Raw genomic sequence first — 19,042 nt, 5'->3', positions numbered from 1 at the left:
TGATTTGTACAATTTGGGAATTTACAAGTTGGAGGCTGACGTGAATGCTTTCCTCTCCCTCCCACCAGCTGGCCTTTCCGGCAGGGGGCAGCACTGAGCTGTGGCGGCCCCTGAGGGCCCTCAGCCTGCTGCCTCCGTCCCACGGCGTCAGGAACCTGCTGCTGCTGTCGGACGGCCACGTCCAGAACGCGGAGCTCGCCCTGCGGCTGCTCCGGGACAACGCTGGGCACAGCCGCCTCTTCGCCTGCGGCCTCAGGTGAGAACGGGTCGAGGGGTCGAGAGGTCACGGGTCGAGGGGTCACGGGTCGAGAGGTCACGGCTCTCTGATCTCTACCGTCAGACTTCTGTTAGATTACAGACATTTTAAAGGTGTGTGTGTGTGTGTGTGTGTGTGTGTGTGTGTGTGTTTGAACGTTGTTGTTTTTTTGTGGTGTTTTCAGCCCGACGGCCAATCGGCACATGCTGAGAGCCTTGGCCCAGGCAGGGGGCGGAGCCTTTGAATACTTCGACACAAAAACCAAACACAACTGGGCAGAGAAGGTGACTGCCTTTTGATTAATCCCAGATAATCATATGGTGTATGCAGATTGTCTATGCACTGATTAGTTAATGGGTTATAATGAAACAAGAGAAGGTGACAAACACACTCTCACGTGGAATGATAGAAAACCCGCGTCGGTTCTTTGTTGTGGCGGCAGGTGGCGCGTCAGGTGAAGCGCATGGCGTCTCCCGGCTGCAGCTCGGTGTCCGTGAAGTGGCAGCAGTTCAACCCGACGGCGCCTCCTCCCCAACAAGCCCCCAAGCAGCTCCACGCTCTGTTCAACGACTGCCACACGCTGGTCTACGGCTTCGTGCCGCACTGCACTCAGGTACGCATTGTGCATGGATCTCCGTTAAAGCTGCACAGAACTATTATTTTAGTTTCATTTCTTTTAGTCTATAATAGCCGAAACTAGCTCGAGGTGATCTTCCAAATGGTTGTTTTCTGACCGAGAGTCAAAAACATCGCGACATTAAAATCACAATGATACACGACACAGTAAAGCAGCACATTTAAAGGGTCATTTTTCTGTCTGGATTCATGTTTCCCCATGTTTTTGGGGTCTAAGTGACTAATGGGGACAACAGGGTTTTCTAAAATCGGTCCGGTTTTGAGGGAGAGCGCTGCAGACGGCAGCCGCTAAACGGGCTTTAATGTGATCGCAGCTCCTCACCGTCAACGTGCGACCACTGAACGTGTTTCACTGACGGCTCACATCGTTACTATGACGCCTGACAACATGACGGGGAGAACCCAACAGAGAGATAAAACCCTTTTCTTTCATTCCATTTCTCTTGATCCGGTCTGTTTGTTATTTGATATTCAGTCATGACACCGACCGTCCTCTCTCCGTCACATGACAACAATAACAAAGGTTTTTTTTTTTTTTTTATGTATTTCTTTATGAATGAATCAAATGAGTGTTTCTTCACACAGGCCACCCTGCTCGGGAATCTGAGCGGTCAGGAGCTCAAAACCATGGTGTCAACCAGTGAGCTGCAGAAGACCAGGGGCACTGTAAGAACACACACACACACACACACACACACACACACAGACAGACAGACAGACAGACAGACAGACAGACAGACAGACAGACAGACAGACAGACAGACAGACAGACAGTCTCTCTCTCTCTCTCTCTCTCTCTCTCTCTCTCTCTCTCTCTCTCTCTCTCTCTCTCTCTCTCTCTCTCTCTCTCTCTCTCTCTCTCTCTCTCTCTCTCTCTCTCTCTCTCTCTCTCTCTCTCTCTCTCTGTGTGTGTGTGTCTCTGTTCCTCTCTCTCTCTCTCTCTCTGTTTATATGTTGTCAGTATGTGTAGCGTGAAGAGGGCAAACCTGTGTCATATAATAACTATAATAAACCTTTGAGTCCTTAACGTCTGTTGAGATGAATCTGTTCATAACTGGTTTACCCTGTGTGTGTGTGTGTGTGTGTGTGTGTGTGTGTGTGTGTTCAGTTTCTTCACAGGCTCACAGCGAGGGCCCTCATCAGGGATTACGAAGACGGAAGCCTGCATAGCAATGAAGCTGAACACGAGGTGTGTGTGTGTGTTTCCTGTACATTGATTTGTTTTGTATATTGATATTAAACGGGCGCCGGTTTCCGGATCCGGTCCCGGAAGTCGTCGAGAACTCGCTCAAAAGTGAACTGCATCTGGGAACGTGTTGCAAAAGTGATGAATAAATAGAGTTGTTTTGGTGGAAGATGACCGGTTTGACGTCCCAACAGCTGTTGAAGCTCCTGGGATTCATGCTTTACTTTTGGTTTTAACTGCGGTATCAACTTGGTATTGAGAATCGTGGAATTTCACTGGTATCGGTATCGACTACTGCATTCCTGGCAAGTCTGCCTCAATAGAATGTCACTCTAAAAGCCAAAAGCAACCCGGTCGCGGTTTAGACGTCCATTCTGCAGCTCCGCATGCTGAACCTGCATTTTACTATGCATTTGCTTTTCCAGGGGAAGAAGGCGGAGTTGAAGCGCTCCATCGTCGAGCTGAGCAAAGAGTTCTCCATCCTGTCTCAGTTCACCAGCTTCGTGGCCATCGAGGAACGGGTTTGTCACATTTTGTACTGTTATTTGTGAGTGATTACCGCCCACACACTCGCCTCTCTTTACACCCCTGGACTTGATTTTTGTTTTGTAGCTCCCAGGTTACCGAAAACAAAACTCACCCACCTTTTTGTTTTTAGGACTCCGAACAAACCGAGGAGGGCTTCACAGACGTCCCCAAGTTGATCTCGGAGGAAGACGTGGACTTCCTCCCTTACATCGGCTGGATTTCTCCTCAGAGTAGTGAAGAGGAAGAGTCTATGGATGAGGAAGAGGAAGAGCCTCTGGATGAGGAGAAGCAATGGTCTATGGATGTGGAAGTTCAATGCCTAGGTTCTATGCCGGTAACGTCACACAGTGTACAGTGTGATCCTGGAGGAAAGGACAGCGCACGTCTTGTTGTTGTGATCTACTGATTGTCTCTTTTATAATCTGCACTCGTCTCTCTGTTACAGGTGGAAGAAGTAGTACGGGATGCTAGGAAATATTTGCTTATGCCGGTAACGTCACACAGTGTAATCATGGGGGAAAGGACAGCGCATGCTTCGTTGTTGTGATTTACTGTCACAAGCTGCACTTGTCTCTCTGTTACAGGACGACATTGACGACGATGACGACGACGATGATGACGACGACGACGATGACGATGACGACGACGATGACGACGATGAGTTGGGAGAATGTGCTGAGGATATGTCTTTTCCCCTGCTGGTAACGTCACACTGTGCATTGAGTAGTCATTGGGGAAAGGATGTCTTGTTGTTGTGATGTCCAAACGCTTTCCTGGAATGATAAGTGAATGTTTTTCATCCACGGTTAGTCCCAAACTGCAGTTGCACATTTTCTATTTATTTATTTTTTTGGGGGGGGGGGGGGGGGTAAATGAATGAATTTATCTGTGTGGAAAAGCTAGTTGTGTGTTTTTAATTTAGTGAGTAGAAAATAGACTCAAGAGTTGTTTTTTTAATGTTTTCTGTATTTCTCCTTTTTTCGTAGAGTGCATCTTCCTCGAAAATCAGACCGGAGAGTAGAGAGGTCATGAGCGCTCTCAGAGGTCATTCCGCAAAAGTGAAAGTTGACACGCCTCCCACTGGGAGTGCTCCTCCTCCTCCTCCATTCCAAGTTTTAAAAGCGCAACCTCAACCGTTAGCCTCCGCATTCCCTCTGCCTCCTCCTCTTTTGCAACATTCTTTAGACCTCTCCTTCCATGCTCTTCCGCCTCCTCCTCTTTTGCAACATTCTTTAGACCTCTTCTTCCATGCTCCTCCTCCTCGCCCAGGTGGTCCCCCTCCTCCACCCGTACGGCACTCTCTTGATTCTGCCAGTACCGGTCTGGACTTCGTGCAACAATGTTCTGTTCTGTCCAGTTCAGCACAAATATCACCTCTCCTCGGCACAATGGGAGATTTTGGAACTTTCCAGAGTGATATAAGGCCTCAGTCTAATAGCATGAGAAGCATAGCAGGGAACTCATCGAGCTTTATGCCTGAACCTGCTTCTTTCACAATGCTGTTTGGAAAACATCAGTCAGTGATTCCGCACAAAATCCAGCAAGCGTCCTCAGCCTGGATGCCCACAGAGAATATCATGACATCCGCCGGCTCTGCTTTCGGCTCTCAAGAACAACAACAACAACAACAACAACAACAACAACAGTCAGGTTTTATTGCAGACAAAAACCTGTTTTCTAAAATCGTACAGCGACAACAAGCACGTCCGACCCGAGCTCAACAATATTCAGGTTTTAGTTTCGGTGGCTCTCTGCCTCAAAAGCGATCCCTCGTCCAAGAGAAGGGAGTTAGCGATACATTTACACCTTTTGTGGTACCTGGAAGGTCATTAGAGCCATTAATGGCTTCAGAACAGTCGAGAGGTGAGCCCCAGAGGGTCCGTCGCCTTCAAGGAGTTGAAGGTGACTCACTTCAAGGTCGTCGACCTCCAGCGAGGCCGGAGGCAGAACAACCGGCAGGCGCGCCAAGATGTTTGCAACGTCTGTCTCATCGGAGAGCCTGGCTGTGAGTCCCAAGAATTTTACTCATATATTTTAAAACGTAAAAAAAAATTCAAAAAAATTACCGATGGTAATTCTTGTAAAACAAAAAAAATCTTTGATTGAATGAAAACCGGCTGAATCCTCTGCATGTTAACTGCCAGTCATCTGTGTATATTTGTATGTGCTTCCTGTGTGTTTATGATTACATGTCTGGATGCACATGTGCTCTAATAACATGCTGTGAACATTCAGGAGGAAGTCATCGGATGATGAGGGGCTGCAGCTCAAATGGACCAAGATCTTCCAGATGCAACATTCAGTAAGATATTAAAAACAATGAATGTGGCTAAATTCAGCTTTCTCTTCTCCTGCAGCACAGTCGGCTGTAAGTAAGCCTTTAATCACATGCAGAAGCAGTGGTTTTGCTTCTTTTCTTTTTTAGCAATATTCAGTGCCATCATACACTCAGTGGTGGAGGAAGTATTCAGACACTGTACTCTTTGTACTAAGGTACTTTTTGTACTTCACTCAAGTGCGGCACAGTAAATGTATCACTCGTGCTACGGTACAAAACATGCGTGACATATTGCATTACATTGTATTCATTTAGCAGATGCTTGACGTTGATGTTTTGGGCGTAAGTTCTAAACACTCTGCATAGAAAATGAAATGTATAAAAAGTGTGTGTGTGTGTGTGTGTGTGTGTGTGTGTGTGTGTGTGTGTGTGTGTGTGTGTGTGTGTGTGTGTGTGTGTGTGTGTGTGTGTGTGTGTGTGTGTGTTGCAGGAGGGCTTCTGGGAGTTAACCACAGAGCTGGGTGAACTCGTGAATGTTAATGTGGACCTCTTTGCCAACGAGTTCCTGAAAAACAAGGGCATCCAGTCTCTCGGTGAGGACTCTCTGAAACTGGTTTTGTCATTTCGCATCATTCTGACCGACTCTGACATCTTTCTGGGACTTTTAGATTGCAGTGGAAAATCAAGGTCACAGAGATTAAAACGGACAGGAGCGGAAAAAAAAAACGTGTGTGTGTGTGTGTGTGTGTGTGTGTGTGTGTGTGTGTGTGTGTGTGTGTGTGTGTAGGTGTGAGGGCCCACGCTGACATCCTGAGGCTGTTGGCGACTCTCCTGGTCCTGCAGCTGATGAGGGTGGAGAAGCTGGAGGAGGGCAAACTGCTCCGCACCCTCTTCAGCCTGGACGAGTCCTCTCTGCCCAGGTCCGTCCAAAACCACACAGACCAGCATGAAGATACCGAGAACAATAGATATAAACCCACTCACAAGGCACACGCACTGCAAACAACCTTCAGGACGGGACATGTAGGGACAAAAGACAAGTGTGACGTCTCGTTTTTATGAAGCTTTACTCACAGGAAGTTGAATTAGAAGGGTTACCACCGACAGTAGACGCAAGAAATGAATCCAAAACACACAATGTGATGAATCCAGGGTCGAGCATAAAGGCTTGTGTTCTCAGAAGAGGGACTTTTAAAGTAGACTCTCCTGGTTTAAACCTATTGTTCTCTTTTTGTTTTGTGTTTTTGCTTTCAGGCCCGCGCGGTGGGCGGAGGTGAAGCGGGCGGTGGACTGGGTTTGCTGGGCGGACCGTCAGTACCCGTGCGTCTGCAGCCGGCTGGAGTTCGGTCTGAGCTGGGAAACCTCCACCCGTCAGCTGCTGGGCTTCGAGGGCCTCCCTCCCTTCTCAGCTCTCAGGGGTCTGAAGCTGCAGAAGACCGTTCGCCATCTGCTGGTCCTCTAAACAGGCGGTGGCGTGAGAGAAATTCATAACCGCTTGGCCTTCTTCTGAGGGGATGAGATTATTTTTTATTTTCACATTGATATATGCACGTGATATATGAAGCACTTTGAACTGTCTGTCGGTGTGTTTACGTGCTCGTTAATAAGCAGATAGTCGACTTTCTGCAGTAACGTGATCTTCTACACTTCATGAATACAAGAAACATGATTTCTTTAATCGGGGGTTAGGGGATTTCTTTGCCATGTCCTCTGATTCTAATCGTCTTTTTACAGGTTCACACGTTTATGTTCAAGCCTTCAGACAGATGGGGAAGTTCAAGCCCAGAATAATCTCATCCAAAATTAGACTAAAACTGAAGTGTGCTCTGAACATTTTCACTGTTAGATTGAGACACACTGGGCTGCAACATTATGGCCAACATGCTAATCACGATTATTTTAATCAATATTGAGATCATTTATTGATTTTAGGGGCAAAATATTGGCATCGCACTTCCACAATTAAATATATTGTGCTGCATTTCTGACAATGTTCACATATTTGCATCAAAATAAGAGCTTCTTCTTGATAAAGAAAATAAAATGATACCAAAACTTTTTACCCAAAATGATATCTACAGAGCTCTGCTTCCACTTTCCCTGATGCTACATATCTGCTTATTAACAAATCCTTGCATTAAATAAGACTTAAAATAAGGGTTTTCTTCACCTGAATTCAGTGCATTTTTGTTTTGTTGATGTAATAATTTACCACAGAATATGACATATAAACAAATTGAATATATTAACCGTGTATATTTTACTTTTCTACTCTGGACTGCAGCTGCAACCCAGAGGAAGGTTTTCATCTGCTAGCTTTGTAAAAGCCGAGTGTTGCAAATGAGCATCCGCTATAAACACTAGGACCCTTGCATCGGGTAACTTTTCAGTTTGTCTGTGTACATTGTATCTGTCCATAAACCATAAATAAATAATATGCAGCAGACTTTTCTTTTGAGCAGTCGATCATGTTCATCTACATGTGGAAAAGCCAGAATTGTGATTGATATTCCATTCAATGTGGAGCCCAAATTCACACTGCTGTCACACTAACACAGACATTACACACAGAAAAAAACTAAAACAAGAAGCAGAGCCTTCTCTCATTACTACATTCAAAGTAATGTAGTAATACATGATAGTGGAGAAATGTAATGACTGACCTGCTGCATGTATAAGTGTCGTACGATTACCTGAGGAACAGTTTCTCAGAGTAACCTTGTTTCTTGACTGCAGTGAGTTCATTGTGTGTACCTCTTGAGCCCGAGCGCCCCCATTTTTGGGGGCTGTGGAGAAAGTTTGGCGTACAGAGCGAATAACAATGCACTTATCACAAACAAATATAATTATATATATTATACATCAGATTAAACAGCAGAACCTGGGCTACAAGAATATGTAAGTCGTTGCTTAAACGACTTACATATGCTCCAAACACAACTCAAACACCAACTATTTATTACCAAATGTCAGAATCCATATAGCGCCACCAAGGCAACCCACTCGCCACGTTTCTGGCTCTATTGCTGTGGTATTTTATGCAATACGCACACACATCGCCTCACAATAAAGCAGACAATCCACTGATTCTGGACATATACATCAAATAAAGCTACAACAAAGCATCACCGAGATATGAGCCAACGAACACCAGCAACACAAATCGCTTTGTCAAACGATTGTTGTAAAATTTCTCTTACCTTAGCTGTTTCTCCGCGATAAAATAATGTCTTTCATTTCTTTCCCGGTAATTCCTCACCGGATACGGTACAGCTAGGTCCTGCGTTTCATTCAAATCACTCCAATAGTTCCTAGGTAACTGGGGGGCAATGGGGGGAGGATAGAATGTTCGTGACTCACACCCATTACACTGATTGGCTTACAGTGCCGTCGGTCTTCTCCACGTGGGTATAGCTCAATTCTATTGGCTCTAATGCGTCGGAAGAGGTGTCATTCACTGAAATCGACCAATGGGTTGCTGAGATACAGCCCTGCATCCACAAAGGGGTCTGAAATCTAAAACGAACTCCACGAGGCAGAGAGACACAGAGAGGATTCTGGCCTTCAAATAAAGCCCAAACTGCTGTATTTGAATGTATTGAACACCATTAGTGATATATACAAGTGACATATATAGTTTGGTACATGACAAAATTCAAATGGAACACACAAAATGACCATTTTGGAGACCTCGTCTGAACTCTCTGTACTAAAACCTCTCTATTTTAGTTCTGCTTCACTTTATCAAAGTCAAACTTTGCAGAGAGACTGTTCACATATTGTGCTATGATTTCGGAGAGGTTTAGACCTGCAGCTGCATCATTACAATGAAATAATAATCCTGAAAGTGCTTCTTTTTTTTCTTTTTTTAAGGTGAACCTGAAACTTTTCAATCTGTGCTGTGTGCCATCTTCATTTACTCTTAACCAGAAACATATATATGCTGATATTTACACATCTGAACAAAATTATTCAAATAGACCTTGTGGTTGCAGAGATATACTCTTTTTAGTGTGGGTATGCAATTTTTGAGCAGAGGCCTAAAAGATAGGGTTAGGATTCAAGAGGTGCTGCACCAATGAACTGGCCTTGCTTGACATTTATAACTACCTTTTGATTGCTTTATTATAGGACAAAAAATGATGTAAATAAAGAAAATACACTTATAACGATCAAATACAGAATAGAAATACAGTTTACACATTGTGTTGAATCCTCACAACCTCTCTCCGTCGTTTCCGTCTTTTAGCATTTAGACGATGAGAACACTGACAAGCGCTTACTGATGTCTGAAGATAAAGAGTGGTGGAGGAAGTACTAATATTACACTTTTTTTGAAACTACGTCCTGCATTCACTGAAGTAAAAGCATTTATCTTAAGTATTATCAGCAAAATGTGCTCATTATTCATTGTGCAGTAAAATGTTCCCTGTCAGTGTTTTATATATATATATATATATATATATATATATATATATTATTACTAATGTTAATGTGCATGATACATTTTACAGCTGACGATGTTTAAGGTTGTGTTAAGAAATGTGTCACAAACACTCTAAATAGAGTAGAAGTATAAAGTTGCGTTAAATGGGAATAATCTAGTAAAGTACCTTGAATTTGTATATAAGTACAAGACTTCAGTAAATGCACTCGCTCACGCAACGGTGGAAGTTTAATCTCATTATTTTTTTGGCTGCACAAAACATCGGAAAGAAAAACCAGATAAATACTGAGAGGACTTACTTCTCACGCATGTTGTTTGAAGATAAAAAACCTGCTAAACCACTTCTTGTCTTTCTCTTTAACACTTCTTTTTTTCTTTCTGAGACACTGCTTCTGTTTTTTTTCCTAAAAATACGATGAAGTGAAGAAGACCTTCCTGAAAATGATTCTGAAATGATGTCAACTTTTGTGTGTTTATGATCAGCAGTGGACAGCTTCCACATTTCAGGGAAGAAAAAGACAGATTTTATATTTTTTAGGTAGTTTACTTTATCAGGTTTCATCGTTTCATTTATTAAAGCTTGACATTACAGGTGAAGCAACTTAAAAACAGTTTTTAAGTTCTGTGTTCTGTCTGTGTGTAATCATGAACAGAAATAAAATATTTTAAAATCTTCCTCAAGTGTTCTGTTATATATATATATACATATATATATATATATATATATATATATATACATACGTATATATATACGTATATAAATACGTATATATATACATATACGTATATATATATGTATATATATATAAATGTATACGTATATATATATATATATATATATGTATGTATATGTATATATATACGTATACATGTCTCTGTTCACACATTTCTGTGTTTTGTTTTTTTGTAGATTTATGTAAATTTTTTGTCTTTATTTCATACTTTCTTTGAAATGTATTCAATTGAACAGAATAGAAGAATAGCAGACACGTATGAATAGATATGATAATATTGTTGCAGAGGATTGTCATGAGTACTCCTTTTAGCAGCTCTGTAACTTGTGACTTCCTCAAAAGTGAATACATTCAGAAGTTGAAACCAGCAACACGTTCATCATTTAACAGCTGGCCGTCTTTATGAGTGATGGAGGAAATCTATCTCAACGTTGAATATGAAAAATCTCAAGTTTCCTCAAGACCTTCAAGAAGTCACACAGGTGAGAATGATCAGTGTGTACTTCATCCTCTGATCACTGTTTGTGTACTTTACTGTATTTACTCTGTGTTCAGGTCCCAGGAGCTCAGAGAGCAGATCTCATGGAGCTGTTGTTCTCTCTCTGGGGCTGCTGAGTGTCTTCCTGCTGGCTGGACTCATCGGCCTCGGTGTCCACTGTGAGTCTGATCTTCATCCAAGTTTAAATTTGAGGTTTTTAAGTAGTGTTAATCTGCTCTGAAAGATGTTTTACCTAAATGTCTAACTGTCATCCTGGCTCCTCTGTGACGCTTTTCTTTTCTTGACTTTTTTCACTTTTTTCCTTTTGCTTGTTGTTCTTGAAGCACTTTAAGATTAAACTGAAATTAAACACTTACTTCTTGGGGTAATGGTTTTGTAGATACATTTGTTATGAATATGAATTCCTCCATCCTACAGCATCATGTAGATAAACTTCTCTGGTCGATGAAGAATATCGCCTTCTGACAACTTTTAAATTGACACTAAACCAGTTTGAATTCAGGTTGCTGGTTGTCATTTCAACATTTGCTCATTATCTTTATATTAGCTGGGAAAAGATGATGGGATGTTCTTGTAAATATACTATAACAGTGTTTTTGAAATGTTATGTTGATGCAAATGAGGCATTATCTCATAATTTTTGGTGAATTTAGGAGAAATCTACAGATTCAAATAGACAACGTAGTAAATTAACAACTGAGTGTGTGTTTAATGTTTTCTCTGCACTAGTCTAAAAAGAAGCAAAGTAGCTCAACAAGTTTGCCTGTTGCGTCGCCTTAAATGATTACCAGTATGAACCCATGAATACACCAGTATGAACCCATGAATCCACCACTATGAATACATGAGGTGTTATTATCTTGATTTGTTCCAGACCATAACTCAGTGGGTGGATCAGCTGCAGATCTGTCCACTATCAAAGCCAACCTGACTGAGTGTCTCCGGGCCAGTGAAGACAAGCTGTCCTCTGTGTCTGAAGAGAGAGACCTGCTGAACACCAGCTTCACTAATCTGATCGAAGAGAAGGACGAACTTCAGCGTTTGTCCACTAATCTGATCGAAGAGAAGGACAGACTTCAGCGTTTGTCCACTAATCTGACCAAAGAGAAGGACAGACTTCAGCGTTTGTCCACTAATCTGATCGAAGAGAAGGACGGACTTCAGCGTTTGTCCACTAATCTGATCGAAGAGATGGACAGACGTCAGCGTTGGTGCAAACAGAGTGAGTGCTTGTCTCTGTAAACTATATTTACGGACTATTTGCCCTGTCCAAATAACTTTATTTAAACATGAGTTATATACAATTCACCTTTTCCAAGTGTTGGTAGCATCTATCTTATAGCTAAAAGTCAGAGTTTTTGTTTTAAATGTTATGTTTTCAATGTGGCTTCTGCCTCTTCACTTCAACTGTTCCCTAAAAAGTCTTAATTTTGAAAGACTTTCTCGTCCTTTAATGATTCTGATCAACTGAACAAGTTGTACATGTGATAAACATTCAGTGCAATATTGAAGTCGTAGAAAGAGTTAGGACCATAAAAGTGTTTACTTCTGCCTCCTTATTGTATTTATAATATTGATATGTTTATTTCGTTATCATCATTCATATTTTTGTTTTTCTTATTGCTCATTTTATTGTTTATTCTTGTTTGGTTTTCTTATTATTTGTTACATGTACATCTAAATATTTACTTTTTAGGCAGAGGGAGGAAAGTTTAAAGTTATTTATTGTTATATGTAAAACAACTACAGAGAAGCAAATGTTTTGCAAAACATTTAATTCTCATTAAATATGTATTTTTAAAAACCACGCAAGTACAAATGGGTGTATGAGACATAAAATAGTTCAGAAGTTCCAATATAGGGAAAAAATATAACATATATGAAATTAAATAATGTATTTGTGGAAGATAATTGCAAGATAACTACACTTGTATGTAAACAGGTATTTAGTTCATTTCTCTGTGTAATGAGAAGTAATGAATCTTATATACAGAGATGTAGAACAGTAAGTTAAAACAAAGTGATGTGTGTCGTAGTGATGCGCTCCACAGCTCAAGAGTTCAGCGGTCTCTGCAGGAAGTCAACAAAAACACACAACTTCTTCATTTTAAGGACGTGGGTCTTGTCTGATCTTTAATATTATTTTTTTGCATCATTTTTCCAGAGAAAACGTGTCCTGAAGGATGGAGGATGTTCCGTTGTTCCTGTTATCTTCTCTCTACACGGTCTGATTCCTGGGAAAAGAGCAGAAAGGACTGCAGAGACAAAGGAGCAGATCTGGTGATCATAGACTCGCTTGAAGAACAGGTAGTGTGAAAATCTATTCATATATTTATATTTTGTTTTTCCAGGTGACAATCTCTGGGTTTGACAAGTGAAGTCAATGCTTCATGTGTTAAAGCTGCATTCTCTCTAGTGTCCACCAGGGGGCGACTCTTCTGGTTGTATAGAAGTCTAGTCTAAAATGACTCTACTTCTCTCTTGATTTATTCCCTCAGTAAACATTGTAAACATGAGTTTATGGTCTCAATCTCTAGTTTACAGTCTTCTTCAATACAGCATGATGTTCATTTAGTACATTATGCTCCATTTAGAGTCAAACAGACCAGAAAGCAGGGGATGATTTAGGGCGGGGCTACACTGTGAAAGGGTTATGATGAATACACTGACTGTCAATCACTGTTTGTTTTCACTTCATGAAGGTTTATTGTAATATGTTGTCCTCCTAAAAATGTCTTATTCAGGTTCAGTTGTACTTAGCTCCACCCTCTCAATAAGTTGTATGTTGTAGAGACTGTAAAGCCCTCTGAGACAAACTTGAATGTTTCTATTCATGCTACTTTTTTCATATACTCCACTATATTTTTGAGGCAAATATTGTACTTACAAAAAAAACTGCATTTATTTCTAAGCTGTAGTTATTTTAAGTTTCTGATTATGTATACACATTTTTATCAACAAATAAACTATCATGTAGTGTATTAATAATAATAAAAATAATGATAATAATAATAATAATAATATATACTGTTTTATGTTTAAATGGGCCATTCTACACATTGAGTACTTTTACTTTTGTTTTAAGTATATTTTGATACTTTCGTACTTAAATACAATTGTGAATGGAGTACTTTTACTTAGTATTGTAGTATTCCTACTTTTATTTGAGTAAAGATATGAGTACGTCTTCCACCACTGACCACTTCTGCTCCTTTTTCACCACGCTGCACTTTAATGTTTTTATTGTTCATATACTTTTTATTCTGGAACATATTTTTTATTTAGATTTCATGGGTATTCATGCCCTCCCAGCTTTTCTTCTTCTCTTTTACTCTGCTTGTATTCTGTATATTAATCTATACAGACGTGGACATAACATTCTGATATTCTGACATATTTACTGTATATCAGCTATAATGATTAGATTAAAAGACGGTTCACTCTAAACTGCATTAAAAATGTTATTAAAATGTTTAAATGAATACATATAAATATGACTTTTTGTCTTTTTTATGACCAGAAATTCCTCTCAAGCATCATAGATAGACATCGCATTTGGATTGGTTTGAGTGACAGAGATGATGAGGGCACCTGGAAATGGATTGATGGAACTCCACTGACTGAAGCGTAAGACACACAACACTGTTCATACAACTATTGCTGCACCTAATATTATTATTATTTTTAATAAAACTCCCTCAATAATTATTACCAAAATCAGACTTAACTTTTGCTGCACTACACAGATAATTAAACTCATTTGGTCGGAAGATAAAAAATTCATAAAAATCATTTTTATTTTACTAGAAAAACTTAAAAGCTGCATTGTTAAATGTTTTGAATAATCACCTCCTAGGTACTGGGACCTTGATGAACCTAATAATGGTGGAGGAGATCATGGTGAAGAGGACTGTGTTGAAATTTTAGGTGGCAGGAACGCAGACGGAAACTGGAATGATGTGCTGTGTAATAACTCTCTGCAATGGATCTGTGAAAATCTGGCTTAATATTTCAAGGGTCAATGGTTCAATGATCATTTATTGTCATTATTAAACACAGGGATGCACAATGAAATTAAGTTGTAGCACATTTATAACACAATAAACACATGACAAACAAAACAAAGCAAAAACAGAAACAGCTGTACATTCCTGTTGTGAATTTATTGAATTTGCATCATAAGGAATGTAAACAGATAATATGGTCGACATCTTCACATTAAAAATTCAACATGAGGAGAAAACATTGTCCATCAACTGTGACTGTTTGAGCACCAAGCATCAAGATGTGAACACAGAGTCCACCTCCTCTGGTCCCACCAGAGTCCTGCTCTCTGTCCTGCTGTCCACCCGTCAAGTATTACATCTGTAAACATGTTATTATGATTATGCAAAAGGCTTTAAATGGTGTATGTGTGATATAAAGAGAGCATGTAAAGGGTTGGAGGTCAGTTATCAAGTTCTCAGTTTGATTGTTTTGTGTAAATGAACTGCTTTGTACCAGGAAAATGAACCACAGGAAGCTGTGGTCTTTATCTGTATACATGTGCTGATGACTGTCATATATAAAGAATTAAAGCTGCATATTATACTGAATAGATACTATAATGAAGCTTGACCCTGAAATGTGCTTATTATGGTAATAAAGACTTAAGCTGTTTTCTTCCACATTTAGAGGACTAGTCATTTATTCTCACATTCACCAATGCACCATACTAGTATGAACATCTCCTCAAAGTCCCCTAAACCTACTATATTACAGTCCACTTAACAAATTACATGTATACAGCATATTTATTTCTATGTTATTGAAAATGACTTCAGTACTTGACCATTTAAGGAATTGTTCTCAAACTGTTCCTGTTTGTGAGAGAAGATTTTCATCAAGCAGGGTGTGTTCATCACTTGTTACTTCCTCTAAAGTTAAACTTCAGAGAAAACTATTGAGACCAACAAGACTGGGTTTAGACATTTACATGTGTCCCTTAGTGGCAACATTCTGTAGTTTTTTTCTTGTAAATTCACAGCATAAAATGCGTTGCATCAATAGAAATAGTAGAAATAGCATAAACTCATGTATATGAGCAATATCATGTACAGTATCAGCATAACATCAACACACTGCAATCATCTGAAATAACATTTATCTTAATTACTTGTTCTCGATCAACATTGACCCATGGCAGCACCGGGATCCTGGATAGTGTTAGTAATATTTTTATAGTATTATTTTTATTTTATGTTATTATCAAAACGCTTAGAGGTCCCGAGACTTAATGCACATCTGCTTAGCGGCCATAAGTCTTAAGTGCTCTGCTCAGCGACCCCAAAACTTATTAATCTTTTCATTTTCTCATAATTTTTTTATTTTTTATTTTAAAACTTTCCTCATCAAAAATATACTGCTTGAGATTTAACATATTAACGTTATTTAGTGCTGTTTTTATTCTCACCGTACGATGCCTAGTTTGACCGTGGACACGTCAGTTGATGTCCCGGATGTTTAGGGACGACCCCAAATGGTCCCAAATGATTCCAAAAAGGCCAAATTATGCAAAAGACAGCGGCACTTTGCGGTTGTGAAAGGAAATATCAAAAATGGAACAGGGTCAACTGTCCCAAATGTGCCACTGACTTTTGGACCTGTTTTCCCATGTCATTTATTTTCCATGAAAAACAGTGGACAACAGATGACAGTCTTTAAGAATCAGTTGGTTTTAGGGTCTGCAGACTTTCTGCTTAATGTGCTTATTCAAGTCATCAACGGGAAGGTTTCATGCCATTTCCAAGCAGTTTCAGCCATGTTCTGAGAAGTTATGGCCATTTGAAGGAGGGGGATTATTGGCCTACATGACCGGCCCATACAAATGTAGTTGAAATGGCCATTTTTGGGGATATTAGGGAACGGTCCTTTTTTGAAAGGTTACTCCAGATTCAGTACTTGGGTCCTATAAAAACACATTAAATTGGCCTATGGTGGACACAAGAGGACACTCTTCAAGGTTCAAGTAGTTTCAAGTCATTAGCATGCTGTTAACCCCAGCATGCTGTTAACCCCTAACGAGGTCCTCAACCTTGTTACATCTAACCGCCCCACCACGTGCTCCCTTGACCCGATCCCTTCCCCTCTTCTTCAGTCTATTGCGACTGAACTCCTTCCTTTCCTCACCCACCTCATCAACACATCTCTTGTTTCAGGATGCTTTCCCACGGCCTTCAAGACTGCCAGAGTCACCCCCCTTCTGAAGAAACCATCACTTGACCCCTCTGATGTCAAGAACTTCAGACCGGTTTCTCTTCTACCCTTTCTATCCAAAACACTTGAACGTGCTGTCTTTAACCAACTGTCTTCCTATCTCCACCAAAACAGCCTTTTGGACCCCCACCAGTCCGGGTTCAAAGTGGGTCACTCGACAGAGACGGCCCTCCTTGCGGTGACAGAGTCGCTTCACGCCGCAAGAGCTAACTCTCTCTCCTCTGTCCTGATTCTCCTGGATTTGTCTGCGGCGTTTGACACTGTGAACCATCAAATCCTCCTCTCATCCCTCGAGGGGATGGGCGTCTCAGGATCTGCACTCTCCCTGTTTGCATCCTACCTGACGGGTCGATCCTACCAGGTGACCTGGAGGGGGGCCGTGTCGGAACCACGCATGCTGACTACGGGGGTTCCGCAAGGGTCAGTCCTGGGCCCCCTTCTCTTCTCGCTCTACACAACATCTCTGGGTTCTGTTATTCGCTCGCATGACTTCTCCTACCATTGTTATGCCGATGACACCCAGCTGGTCTTGTCATTTCCCCCCAGTGACACCCAAGTGGAGACGCGCATTGCTGCGTGTTTGGCCGACATCTCGAAGTGGATGACGACACACCACCTCAAGCTCAACCTAGACAAAACTGAGCTCCTGTTCCTCCCGGGGAAGGGTTGCCCGCACCGGGACCTGTCCATCACCATTGATGATACCGTGGTGACGCCAACTCGGACCGCGAGGAACCTGGGTGTGACCCTGGATGACCAACTGTCATTCTCGGCAAACATTTCATCCGTTACACGCTCCTGCAGATTCCTGCTCTACAACATCAGGAGGATTCGTCCCTTCCTGACTGACGAGACAGTGCAGTCTAAAATGACTCTACTTCTCTCTTGATTTATTCCCTCAGTAAACATTGTAAACATGAGTTTATGGTCTCAATCTCTAGTTTACAGTCTTCTTCAATACAGCATGATGTTCATTTAGTACATTATGCTCCATTTAGAGTCAAACAGACCATAAAACAGGGGATGCTTTTGGGGCGGGGCTACACAGTGATTGACAGTCAGTGTATTCATCTTAACCCTTTCACAGTTTTTTTTCACTTCATGAAAGTTTATTGTAATATTTTGGTTTCCTAAAAATGTCTTATTCAGGTTCAGTTGTACTTAGCTCCACCCTCTCAATAAGTTGTATGTTGTAGAGACTGTAAAGCCCTCTGAGACAAACTTGAATGTTTCTATTTATGCTACTTTATTCATATACTCCACTATATTTTTGAGGCAAATAATAATAATAATAATATTATATACTGTTTTATGTTTGAATGGGCCATTCTACACATTGAGTACTTTTAATTTTGTTTTAAGTATATTTTGATACTTTAGTACTTTTACTTAAATACAATTCTGAATGGAGTACTTTTACTTAGTAGTGTAGTATTTCTACTTTTATTTGAGTAAAGATATGAGTACGTCTTCCACCACTGACCACTTCTGCTCCTTTTTCACCACGCTGCACTTTAATGTTTTTATTGTTCATATACTTTTTATTCTGGAACATATTTTTTGTTTATATTTCATGGGTATTCATGCCCTCCCAGCTTTTCTTCTTCTCTTTTACTCTGCTTGTATTCTGTATATTAATCTATACAGATGTGGACATAACATTCTGATATATTATTTACTGTATATCAGCTATAATGATTACATTATAATAACATGGCATATCTTTGAGCTAGTACGATTTATAAGTGAATTCTTATCAGATTGTTTAGATGGATCTCTGTGAACTGCATTAATATGTCTACAAATTAAATAATAAAAAAAATTATAAATATATATATATATATATATATATATATATATATATATATATATATATATATATATCTAAATACAAACTTTCTGTCCTTTTTTATCTTGAACAGAAATTCCTCTCAAGCATCATCACAGATCAATCTTGGATTGGTGTGAGTGACAGAGATGATGAGGGCTCCTGGAAATGGATTGATGGAACTCCACTGACTGAAGCGTAAGATACACAACAATGTTCATACAACTATTGCTGCACCTACTATTATTATTGTTATTATTATTATTATTTTTAATAAAACTCCCTCAATAATTATTACCAAAATCAGACTTAACTGAAATATTTTTTTGCAAGTGTTGCTGCACTACACGGAGAATTAAAGTCATTTTATTTTAATAGCAAAACCTAAAAGCTGC

At 40.3% G+C, this 19,042-nt stretch overlaps 2 protein-coding genes across 3 annotated transcripts in view; both read left to right on the top strand.

The window, feature by feature from the left end:
• The window catches only part of parp4 (poly (ADP-ribose) polymerase family, member 4), a 21,132-nt gene extending 13,802 nt beyond the window's left edge, over nt 1-7,330 (top strand). The window contains exons 24-37 of one of the 2 annotated variants that reach the window (XM_068704615.1): nt 69-256; nt 441-540; nt 699-869; nt 1,478-1,558; nt 2,001-2,081; nt 2,504-2,599; nt 2,737-2,940; nt 3,052-3,096; nt 3,191-3,307; nt 3,593-4,611; nt 4,842-4,908; nt 5,375-5,477; nt 5,672-5,804; nt 6,139-7,330. In XM_068704615.1, coding sequence (XP_068560716.1) covers nt 69-256; nt 441-540; nt 699-869; nt 1,478-1,558; nt 2,001-2,081; nt 2,504-2,599; nt 2,737-2,940; nt 3,052-3,096; nt 3,191-3,307; nt 3,593-4,611; nt 4,842-4,908; nt 5,375-5,477; nt 5,672-5,804; nt 6,139-6,346 — 2,613 coding nt within the window. In that variant the 3' untranslated portion in view covers nt 6,347-7,330. The remainder of the gene's footprint in view (nt 1-68; nt 257-440; nt 541-698; nt 870-1,477; nt 1,559-2,000; nt 2,082-2,503; nt 2,600-2,736; nt 2,941-3,051; nt 3,097-3,190; nt 3,308-3,592; nt 4,612-4,841; nt 4,909-5,374; nt 5,478-5,671; nt 5,805-6,138) is intronic. The other variant, XM_068704616.1, reaches the window with a different exon arrangement.
• Nucleotides 7,331-10,447: 3,117 nt separating this feature from the next.
• Nucleotides 10,448-15,233, top strand: LOC137868110 (CD209 antigen-like). The gene is made up of 6 exons (XM_068704637.1): nt 10,448-10,547; nt 10,621-10,722; nt 11,439-11,786; nt 12,729-12,871; nt 14,085-14,191; nt 14,421-15,233. Exons 1-6 carry the CDS (start codon nt 10,475-10,477, stop codon nt 14,569-14,571), a joined length of 924 nt encoding a protein of 307 aa, XP_068560738.1. The 5' UTR covers nt 10,448-10,474; the 3' UTR covers nt 14,572-15,233.
• Nucleotides 15,234-19,042: the final 3,809 nt, after the last annotated feature.

Source organism: Cebidichthys violaceus, unplaced genomic scaffold (assembly GCF_023349555.1).
Source record: "Cebidichthys violaceus isolate CVI_PGR_0920_01 unplaced genomic scaffold, fCebVio1.0.p SCAF_97, whole genome shotgun sequence".
In the NCBI taxonomy this organism is placed as follows: Eukaryota; Metazoa; Chordata; class Actinopteri; order Perciformes; family Stichaeidae; genus Cebidichthys; species Cebidichthys violaceus.
Note: the sequence above shows the minus strand (reverse complement) of the source record. Positions and strands in the feature narration are given on the sequence as shown.